At 36.4% G+C, this 12,253-nt stretch overlaps 1 protein-coding gene across 8 annotated transcripts in view; it reads right to left on the bottom strand.

The window, feature by feature from the left end:
- Nucleotides 1-12,253, bottom strand: part of MCF2 (MCF.2 cell line derived transforming sequence) — a 125,532-nt gene that overhangs the window by 39,208 nt on the left and 74,071 nt on the right. For 7 of the 8 annotated variants that reach the window (XM_054471507.2, XM_054471505.2, XM_054471503.2 and 4 more), the window contains 5 exons: nt 8,344-8,463; nt 7,404-7,520; nt 5,707-5,856; nt 2,635-2,768; nt 2,205-2,319 (listed from right to left, as the gene is read on the bottom strand). In XM_054471507.2, coding sequence (XP_054327482.1) covers nt 2,205-2,319; nt 2,635-2,768; nt 5,707-5,856; nt 7,404-7,520; nt 8,344-8,463 — 636 coding nt within the window. The remainder of the gene's footprint in view (nt 1-2,204; nt 2,320-2,634; nt 2,769-5,706; nt 5,857-7,403; nt 7,521-8,343; nt 8,464-12,253) is intronic. The other variant, XM_054471511.2, reaches the window with a different exon arrangement.

Here is a 12,253-nt window from a genome sequence, read left to right on the forward strand (position 1 = left end):
AATTTTCTCCCCACACATTTCCTACTAGTTAGAAGGGGAGTAAAATAGCTTTACAGTGGAGAAATTCAACAACACCCTGAATAGGTAATCAGAATCCACATCAACAATAAGAGGGAGGTAGGCATCATTCACCCGCAGATATGATTCCTTAAGAAGGACACTTCACTAATGTGGTATTCTAGCTGGTCATATACACTAAATAGAATCATGAGAAGATGTCCAACAAACTCCAAATGAAGAAAAATGTATTTAAAAAGGGACTATGGCTGGGCATGAGTCCTTATAGCTCATGCCTGGAATCCCAGCACTTTGGGAGGCTGAGGCAGGAGGATTGTTTGAGCCTAGGAGTTGCAGACCAGCCTGGGCAACACAGTGAGACCCCATCCCTACAAAAATTAAAAAGTTAGCCAGGCATGGTGGTGCATACCTGTAGTCCCAGCTACTTGGGAGGCTGAGGGGGGAGGATGGCTTAAGCCCAGGAGTTTAAGGCTACAGTAGCTATGATTGTGTCACTGTACTCCGGCCTGGGAGACAGAACTGTCTCAAAAAAAAAAAAAAAGGACTATATTCTTCAAAATGTCAGAGTCATAAAAGACAAAGAAAGGCTGTGGAAATGTTCTACATTCAAGGGCACTTAAGACACAAGACAACTTAATGCAAGACTGGACCCTATATAGGATCCAATTCTGAAGGAAAAATAAATGCTATAAAAGACTTGACTGAGTCAACTGACAAAATTGAAATACCAATGGTAGATAATATAAAAGTATTGCATTGTTAAATGTACTGAATCTGATAACTGTACTATGGTTATATAACAGAATATCCCTATTACTAGAAATAATGGAAGTATTTGGGGGAAAGGGCCATCATGTGTGCAACTTACACTCAAATGGGTCAGAAAATATATTATTTGTCAGATCAGAAAAAAATATTATCTGTATATATATGAGGGAGGGAATAAAAATAATAAAGCAAATGGAGTAAAATCTTATCATTAAGTTAATCTGGGAAGAAGGTATATGGGTATTTTTATTTTTCTTATATTTGCAATTTTTCTGTAACTTTATGTTTCTACCTGTTTTTTTAAAAAGTCATGTTTCTAGACATACAGAACTTGTCGACATGTCTCTATGAGATACACCATGTCAGTGAGATTATAATCTAAGACAAACAACAATATTGATTAAAGACAGGAATTAATGACTTGGGGAAACAGAACATAACTACAGGACAAGAATTTGGTATGGATGCAAATTAATATGTAAGTATAAGCATAATGGGTATGTTCAGGAAAAGTGCTATTTTCTATGTATTCAGTTGGAGAGGAGGGAGAAACACAAATACCTAGAAGGACCAAGAGCAACCTGACCTATTCTTTCTTTAGGGAAGGTTTCATGCAGAACATTTCAAAAGATGTTTGAATCAAAGGAGAGAAAACGCTAGTGGTAAATGAGCCCTGTGTCCAGAGTACAGTGCTCCTCCCAAACTTAACTCTGATGAGCAAGTGAAATACAAAGCAAGTAAGCCATTCATGGGCAGAAAACAAGCTGGGCACATGCAAGAGCAACAAGTGAGTTTTCCTTGGATCCTCTGGTGAAGTATATACTGTGAGAGAGACTGTGAGAAGGTTGAACAAGACCGCAAAAGGAAAAGAAACTAAATCTATGCATCTTGACCATATATGATGGATTTTCCGGGAAGGTCCAACTGGAATGTGTTTTTAATTATTTATTAAACTTATTTAATTTCATCTCTCAGGCTTTTCACAGGAATAAACTCCTGGATCAGAAATAAAAGCTTGTTAGGTCATATTAAATATGGTCAGCATAGGTACATGGGATTTAAAAACCAAGAAGGAAGTTGGTATTATTCCCTTGGAAAGCTACCTCATAACCTTGAATACCTTTAGATCTAAGATAAATTTGAATAACAAACCTCAAAGTAAAGAGTAACTTTGTCCCTGTCATACATATTGGCAGTTTGATACTTTTTCAAAGGAAATGAGTAAGCTGAAAAAGTAGAAGTCTCAGAATTTTAGTAGAGGTTTTCTTCAGTCTAAGCCAAGGTTCATTTACATTTGCGTCCTGTTTTTTTCTTTGTAGGTATAAATGGGCATCTTGCAAGACAGGATTTCTCATGATTAAGGAGTAAAAACCTCTGGTGTAATGAAAAAAGGTGTACAAAGAAATGTTTTAACTGACCTGTTGAAAATCCTGCTCAAACTTCCATAGTTGCAGATACTGCTCCATTTTTAATTGATGTTTTTCCCAAAATCCATCAAAAGCTGTTTCCATATCACGTACTTGAGTCAGCAACCTTAAGAAAGAAAACTCCAATAAATTCCTAAAAGCAACTATCTGTTTTGTAAGTATGTAAATAAGCATGGTCTGGACATTAAGAATTATAGGCAAAGTCATAGCCCATGACACTTGGTTCTACCTATAGAGAAAACCAATGTCCACAGAATCTCTTCTACAAGCAAAATCATCTCTGTAGGACAACCTAGAAATAAGTTCTCAGATTTCCAGAGGTCCAGGAATACTTTAACACTTAACATATTGCAGCAAAAATGTATAATTGCCTTTCAAAAATATAAAATAAGTAACTCTAAACCAAAAAGAGAGTACTCACTTATTAATAGTTTGCCAGTCACCACTTATTTGCTGATGACATTCTAGTCTTGAACTGACAGCTCCTTCAGTGTCAGGCACTTCCAGATTTGTTAGCAGAATTTTTCCTTCTTTGGTTACAGCTGTAATATCATTCTGTCCAAAGACACAAAAGGAGTATCAGCTAATTAGTAATCTAACCTGAATGATGTGATGGGAAGGGAGCATACAACTATGGCATGAAGAATAGAAACAGTTAATTCTAGAATGGCCTTTGCTTTCATAGCTCTCTGAAAATTCACAAAATTTCAAAATCTCAATGCCACAAAATCTAAAAGCTGTGAAGATCCAAGAAGCCCTTGCCTTAGAGATGAATGTTGCAATTAATGTTTTTATAAGATCATCATGGGCAGAAGTACCATGTGCTCTATTTGTAGCCTCCTTCTCTAACTGGTAGAAAGTTCCAATCCAGTCCATCCTATTCTGCTAATATTTTATTTACTTTTATTTACTTTTTTAGAGATGGGATCTTGCTGTGTTGCCCAGGCCGGACACAAACTCCTGGGCTCAAGCAATTCTCCTGCCTCAGGCTCCCGCGTAGCAGGGACAACAAATATGTACCACTGCACCTGGCACTGTTCTGCTAACACTTTTAATGAGCTCAAATAAAGCAGTAGTAGCACAATAAAAACCATCACAGTAGAAAGCATACAATTGCAAATAATACTTAATGCATATTCAGATACAGTTAAATGCCTTTGCTACTAATCCTTAATTGTTACCAATCACTCCCTGCCTTAAGTCTTATTTTACTTCACATTTAGGTTTAATTAACTCATCAAGAAGTATATGCCTCTATTCAGAAGGGCTTATCCTCAGTGGGTGGTGTAACAATATAGACCTTTCTCAGACATCTAAGAGTGATTTAAGATTTCTTTCAGGTGGTCCAAGAGTCCCTTGAAATTGTAAGCAAAAGTTTTGGTGTACATTTATTCTGAGGACAGATTCCATGACACCATCACCAATATGGGTAATAATATCAACATTAAAAGCCAATATTTATGAAGTACCAACTATGTACCGAACATTGTTATACATAGATCACTTTCTTTGCCTCATTTCATCTTCACAACAATCCTACCAGGTATGATGCATCATCATCATCATCAACCTCACTGTAAAGATAGAGAAACTGCAACTCAGAAAAGGTAAGCAAATTGCCTGACAACATGCAGTTTGTGAAAAACAGAGCTTTCTGTCCTTGGACAGAGCTTTGTTTTTAGATTGTGATTCAAAAAGTCAGTTTCTTGCAAATCAAACCACAATGAGATACCATCTCACACCAGTCAAAATGGCTATTATTAAAAAGACAAAAAATAACAGACGCTGGCGAGGCTACAGAGAAAAGGGAACACTGACACATACTTGTTGGGGACGTAAATTAGTTCAGTCACTATGGAAAGCAGTCTGGAGATTTCTCAAAGAGCTTAAAACAGAATACCATTCAACCCAGCATTCCCATTACTGGGTTTATACCCAAAGGAAAATAAATTGTTCTACCAAAAGACACATGCACTCATATGTCATTGCAGCACTATTCACAATAGTAGAAACATGGAATCAACCTAGGTGCCCAACAATGGTGGACTGTGTAAAGAAAATGTGGTACATATACACCATGGAATACTATACAGTCATAAAAAAGAACGAGATCATGTCCTCTGCAGCAACATGGATCCAGCTGTAGGCCATTATCCTAAGCAAATTAATGCAAGAACAGGAAAGCAAATACTGCATGTTCTCACAAGTGGGAGCTAAACATTAGGTACACATGGACATAAAGATGGGAACAATAGACAGTGGGGACTACTAGAGGAAGGAGGGTGGGAGGAGGGAGAGTGTTGAAAAACTACCTATCTGGTACTGTGCTCACTACCTGGGTGACAAGATCATTCATACACCAAACCTCAGCATCCCACAATTTATCCACGTAACAAACCTGCACATGTACCCTCTGGACCTAAAATAAAAGTTGGAAAAAAATTCAGTTTATCTTTTTAATTTAAACACATATCTCTATATACAGCTTTAATCTTCTAATGCACACAGTATGTCTATTATCAGGTGAAAGAGACGAGTTATATGAATGCCCAGTGCTTGTTCAGATTATTCTTAAACTTTCTGAAGAAAGTGGATCCAAAAAATACTTGCTGATTATCTGAATTGCACTTCAGAATCCTTCACAAAACAACACTCCACAAAGACCTGGGTAGGAGAGCACAAACAATTTGCAACCCCTGGTCTCCTGTAGGAAACATCAAGACCTAGTATTCTGCAGAGAAGAGAACTTACAATCAATTGAGCAATGTTAGCTTTGGTCACAAGGCTAGCTCACAGCAGAGATGGGACTAGAAACTCGGCCTCCTGACTCCTCATCAAAAATAAAAAATACAGCCATGCATCACTTAATGCTGGGGATATGTTCTAAGAAATGCATTGTTAGGTGATTTCATCATTTTGTGAACATCACAGAGTGCATTTACACAAACCTAGATGGATAGCCTACTGGACACCTAGGCTACAGGGTATAGCCTATTGCTCCTAAGCTACAAACCTGTACAGCATGTTACTGTACTGTATACTGTACACACAGTATACAGTTGTAACACAACGGTATACATTTGTGTATCTAAACATATCTAAACATATCTAAACATAGAAAAGGTACAGTAAAAATATGGTATAATCTTATGGGACTACTGTCATATATGTGGTTCGTCATTGATCAAAACAACCTTATGCAGTACATGACTGCACATAGTAAAACAAAAGACTATATTTCTTTTTCTGAAGCATTTATAAGATGTTTTTAAATAACTTCTCAAATTAATGCACCATTTACGGAGGGGACTCTTAGGTCTAACACATCCAGGACAGTCTTCTCTTATAAAGTATAATTTTTTTAGTTTTTAAATATATTACATAAATGTCTTTTATCTCCCCTTATGCAAAGTCAGTGTAAAATGGAGATAATAAACACCTCTCTAGATAAAGACCATGGAAATCTTTTGTTTGTCAACTCTATCAGACATACCTTCAACAGATGATACCTTTCAGCACGAACTGCCAGAATTTCTTCTATTGAGGGAATATCATCTGGTAGTTCTGCCTCAGCCAGTTCAGTTCCAAAGGACTGTAACATCTGAGCCATTTCTTTCACTGTGAGGGCAAAATTTTCTATCGCCTGCAAAGAGCCGGTGATTAATTATATGGTAACTCTGTGAACATATCAAAAACTGGATCAGTAAATGTATTTGTTTTTATTGGGGGTATAACAGCAAACACATATACTATGAACTCTCCTCTGCTAGAGAAATAAGGCATTGCTCTTGGCAATCAACTGCAACTCTTCATCTAAAGCTCTAAGAAACTGAAGGAAGATTAACAGTCTTCCTGAATATCTTTTATCCAAATTTCTTGACTTATTTCTTGGACACTAATGAAAACTATTTCTTAAAGATGCCATGTATTGAGTAGTTTGTTTTATTTTCTTGAAAATTACAATGTTTTCCTTATTCTATAAACTCTTCAACTGGCAAAATTGCCTTATAATAACTTTACTTCTGAAGAGAGATGAGAACAGTAAAGTCACTTTATATTTGTTTATTATCATTTGTGAATAAGCATTAGCATTCCAAACAAGGTGATAATTGAAGGAAATGGGGGAAAAACTAGTCACAACAACTCATTTCAGGTACTATAGAATATTTGGAATGGTGGCCCCAAAGCCTTTGTTGCCATAAAATGGCAAGTAAGGTTTTGTTGTTTATTTTGTTTCTAAAATCAATTACTCTGAGAAAGAAGGGCAAAATGTAGAGACCATATGACCATCTGTTAACCATGCATATCAAAATATTTGCTTGTTTATTTATAGCATTACAGGTTATTAAAGGCTAGGCATTGCTAATTTTGGCAATACATCTTCATGTGAATGAATGAATTGTTGAATGAATGCATTGTTAAATGAATTAATGAATGAAATGTTGAGTGAAGAACAAGTATGAGGAAAATGAAATCCTAATTTAATGGGACATCATTAATTTCTTCAGAAGGTTTCCCCTATCTCTGGGATTAGAAGTCAAGATACTTATATACCACAGACATACTTGGGAGGTGCAGGGCCCTTGCCTATTTGTACATTTCTAAAACAGAAGTACACTCTTTGCTACAAATCTAAATGCCTCAGAAACATCACTAGAATAATGAGATTAATAATACTACTTACACTTATTGACGGTTTGCCATATGCTAGGCACTGTGTAAAACATTTTACTTTTGCTATATCATTTAGTCTTTTTAAGATCCCTATGAGGTAGGTATTATTAGTCCCATTTTACAGTTAGGAAAACTAAGACTCAGAGAGGTTATGTATATTGTCCAAGGTCATACAACTGAAAATCAGCAGGACCAGGATTTGAATCCAAACCCTTCGTTTCTTCAAGTTACTACATAGCCACAGGAGGGGATGGGCAGAGTACGATCTCCTTATTCCCTAGGATTCTCCTTCAATTGCCATCCTCAGTGACTGCTCATCATTTCTAGATATTGCCTATGGAAGAAAACCAAGATGTTGAATTTATATGTATGTGAAAAGTGAGGGCCCAGAAAGCTGGGGTTTTTTGTTTTGTTTTGTTTTGTTTTGTTTTTTCAAATAGGAAAGAATTCTAGAACTAGATTTAAAGGCTAACATGAAGAACTATAGGCTCTACAGTAAGGGCAAAGACAACATACATTTCTGAAGATGATCCATTCACTGTGGCAGTACTGCAAGGTGCCGCCTAACTCAGGGGTTAATTGCTTGTCATCAATGTATGTCAGCAAATCACTAACTGAGCTCAGCATAACAACCTATATAAATAAGCAAAAAAGATACTGTTAACTGCCCTTCATGCCATCCCTCCATTAAACTGTAAAATGAACTTTGGCATACATTTAGCAGAAAGTTACCTCTGATAAATGGTTTTAACAGTTCTCTCCTGTACATGCCCCCATACATGTATGCACTACCTTCTTCAGATAATAACAGTTTTTATTTACAAAACATTTTCTGTAAAGCTAAATCAATCTCCACAGAAACCAAAACGCCTAATTTTCCTCCATCTAAAAGTTTGCATTGTTAATGGTCCAGCTTCTAAAAGAATGCTATGCTCACAACAAAGAAAAGGACTTTATGTAGTAAGTTATAATTTATCAGGAGGGGCTGACCTTTTCAAAAGTATCAAAATTTATGAGCACCCTATTCCTAACCTTAAAAACATACAAAAATATTTTTAAAAAGTCATGGTACTCTGGACTAGCTCAGGATGTAAGTTCATGGGAGTTCAAATACATAAAACATACACTCAATTTTACTAAAAATAAAATTTCCTGCTTATATACACATACACACACATACATATACACACATGCACAAATACATATATACACATATATAACATATATGACATATATTTTTTGAAAAAGTAATTGCTTTGTTATAAATTGATGAATCGATTTCTTTTTTAAATGGTAGAAGTGAAAGACTTTTGGGCATTTCAAATGTATACTTTTAAAAGACAAATTTTAATTTTTTTCTTTTAAATGATACATGGGCACATGTAAAATATAAGCAGCATGGTACAAGTCTTCATGAGAATTAGAGGAACAAAACATTTAAATAATATACTCTTACTGGTAATTTAAGCATAAAATCCTCCTGACTAAATCGAAATCCAATGTCTGTGAACGTTCGTTGAAGAAAGCTGGTAGGACGTAAAACCAAAACCAAGTGCAAGTTCCCAGGGAAGGAAGCCTGTAGAAAGAAACAACAAAAGAAATTGAAAAAAAAATTGTCAACACACACTCAACTGAGCACATATCAGAAAATATGTAACTGAAAGAAACAAACTTTAAATTCATAAAAGCCAGTAAAAGGCCAACACTTTACAAATGGATATTGATAAAATCTAAAAACATGCAAATAGAAAGAAAAATAATGTAAGGCTTCAGGTCAGATCCTTGCAACACTTCTGGTATGGAATTTTCTCACACTAAAGAAGTAGATCCCACGTTACGAAGAAATAGACTCTAAATCTTTATTTTAGAGTTATTTGAACTCAAATTGCACTTATTTCCTATAAAAACAAATAGAATTAGGTGGCAGTTTCCTAGGATAATCCTAAAAGTCAAAGGGTTTTTGTCTGTGTATTTACACTAAACAATGAAAGAAAACTTTATTATGGGATTATATTTTTATTTTAATCCAATCAATATTTACTGAACATCTTCTATGTGTCTACTTCATGTATTTAAATGAATGATTATCAAGCTCTGTTAGGCATTGAATGTTCACAAATTAAGAAAATACAATCTCTACCCAACAGTTCAACTGCAGAGTCCATTACTAATCAGCAATTCTTTAACTAAGTTGATAAGTAATCAAAGGAATTAGAATAATATACAAGGGGAAATGACAGCACAAACTCTCTGAGACATAGGAAGGTCAAAAAGATCTTGAAGCATAACGAGGAGTTAACTGGATCAGAATGTTGTTCTAGTTCACCAAAGTTTCCCCAGCTTCTAGAACTTGCTGGCACATAGTATACAGTCAAAAATAATTGCTACACTAAAGAATTCAAAAGACAAAGAAGGAGGACACATTGCAAAATCAGTGGAGAATGGAGTAACATAGCCCAATTTTAATAACAAATCACCACGTACTAAATGCTTACTCTGTGCAAAGCATTTTGCCAATATTATCATAAATTCTTTTCATAATAATTCTACGAAGGAGTTAGGTTACTCACTTTTACAAATAAAGAAAGTGAGACTCAGAGAGTTTAAGTATACCTTCCCCCAGCTGGCAAAGCCTTGATTTGCCCCTAAGTCTGTGCTCTTAATCACTAAACTACTCCACCTCCTGAAAAGGCCCTAGTCAAGAGAGCTAGATGAAATGACGCTGGGGGACAATGGGAGATGGTGTTGGGAAAATTGGCCAGAACCACATCAGAAAGGATCATGGGTTTTTTTTCCTGGAGGTAAGGGGAGTCTCTAAAAGGTTTTGAGCATCAGAACAACATGGTCAAATTTGCATTTTAGAAAGATCACTTTGGCTTTGGGAAGAACTGGATTTGAACAAGAGTAGAAGCAGACAGATGAGCTAGGAGGCTGGTACAGTAATCCAAGCCAGGAATGATGAGTTTCTGAACTAAAGTAATGATACTAGGAATAAGAGTAGAATTTAGGAGGCACAGTCAGCAAGACATAACTACTTGATGTACTTGCTGAGAAAGGAGGTACTAGGAGGATCAAACTCCAGATTTGGGGCTCGAGTAACTGGTTGAATAGTACAACCTTCACTGAGATGGGAAACACAAGAGAAACAGGTTTTAAGAAGGGGAACAAGATTCTGATCTCCATTCATATACATGTTAGGTTGGAAAGGTCAGCAGGACATCCAGATGATGTCCTTCGGACAGCTGTTTGTACAACTAAGAAGGGAAAGAAGTCTAGGCTAAAAGTGCAGAATCAGGAGCCATCAGCCTCAAGATGGCAGATTAGAGCATAATAGAGCAAAATATATGAAAAATGTTCCAACTGCAATTATATTTCAGGCATATTACAATACTAGTAATTAAAACTATAAACTAAGAATAAGATACTGCGGGGCAAGGAGTTTATGGGAACTCTCTGTACTTCCTGTTAAATTTTGTTGTGAACTTAAAACTGCTCTAAAAAATAAAGTCTATTTTAAAATCAAAGAAAAAAGTAACTTCCACCAGGGTATAAAACATAGACTCTTTGGGAAATGATGCTCAAAACTGGGGATTTTCCTAATTCAATTTGAGATGGTGATAAAACATAAAATGTTAAGTGGCAATGAGAACTAGAGTAAATGAAAGAGAAATGAGCGTGATATGCACAAATAAGTAAATTAAAAGAGCATAAAATTAAATCAATAAATTAAACAATGATTATCAATGTACATAAATTGGGATGGCTGTCCAACTCATAATTCCCCCAGGAGGCCATGACTGTTACTCTCTCCCTTCATCTGAGAAACTACTTCCCCTTCTATTATTCTACACATTGGTTCCAAATGAGAACTCTTATTTTCCTACCTGGCCCTGCCCTTCCAACACCCAATGATTAATAGTGATTAGAAGTATGATTAGGGCCAGACATGGTGATTCATGCCTGTAATCCCAACAGTTTAGGAGACCGAGGATGGAGGATCACTTGAGGCCAGGAGTTCCAGAACAGCCTGGACAACATAGTGAGACCCCATCTCTACAAAAAATTTAAAAATTATCCAGTCATAGTGGCATGCGCCTATGGTTCCAGTTTACTTAGGAGGCTGAGGGGGGAGGATCACTTGAGCCCAGGAAGTTGAGCCTGCAGTGAGCCATGATGGTGCTACTGCACTCCAGTCTGGGCGACAGAGTGAGACCTCATCTTTTTAAAAAAGAAAAAGAAAAAAGATAAGCATGAACATTTGATGTAAGCGGGGCCAAAGAAGTCCTGCCCTAGAATTTTCAAATGAATACTGAATGAAGGAAACTTTGAGGATGCCATTTAAAAGCAGCAAATTGCCAAGAGCCCTGCTGCTGGAGAAACATTGAAAAGAATAAAGTTAACATGTATACAGAAACAGAGAGAGACAGAGAAACAGAGAGTTCCAATGGTAATATATATCCTACCTTCTATTATGTACATAATGTATATTTTATTTTATGTTAAGTATAATGTGTATTTTCCAACTGGGCACGGTGGCTCACACCTGTAATCCCAGCACTTTGGGAAGCTGAGGTGGGAGGATTATTTGAGGCCAGGAGTTCAAGACCAGCCTGGCCAACATGGTGAAAACCTGTTTCTACTAAAAATACAAAAAATTAGCCAGGTGTGTTGGCACATGCCTGTGGTCCCCGCTACTGGGGAGGCTGAAGCATGAGAATCACTTGAACCCAGGAGGTGGAGGCTGCAGTGATCTGAGATTGTGCCACTGCACTCCAGCCTGGGCAACAGGGTGAGACTCTGCCAAAAAAAAAAAAAAAAAACATGTTTTCCAGTTATTACAGGAATTAAAAGAAATAACGAATATAAAGGCACTTTTAAATTTTTTATTTTAGGTTTGGGGGTACATGCAAAGGTTACATAGATAAACACGTGTCACGGTGGGGGTTGTTGTACATATTATTACTTCACCTAGGTATTAAGCTCAGTACCCAATAGTGATCTTTTCTGCTCCTCTCCCTCCTCCCACCCTCCACTCTGAAGTAGACCCCAGTGTCTGTTGTTTCCTTCTTTGTGTTCATAACTTCTTATTTAGCTCCCACTTATAAGTGAGAACATGCAGTATTTAAGGAACTTAAACAAATTTACAAGAGAAAAACAAACAACCCCATTAAAAAGTGGGCAAAGGACATGAAAAGGCACTTTTTAAACTCTAAAATATTAATAAGATAGTTTTAAAATTTTGCCTTGGATTCTTGGACGTCAGGACAAGCAGGTTTGGGTAGAAAACTTTAGGGATATGGATAAAGGCTTGCTTAAGGGAAGAATCTGACAGGGACTTGTGGGAACTTTTGGCCTATTTTTAAGTG

Source organism: Pongo pygmaeus, chromosome X, assembly GCF_028885625.2.
Source record: "Pongo pygmaeus isolate AG05252 chromosome X, NHGRI_mPonPyg2-v2.0_pri, whole genome shotgun sequence".
Taxonomy (NCBI): Eukaryota; Metazoa; Chordata; class Mammalia; order Primates; family Hominidae; genus Pongo; species Pongo pygmaeus.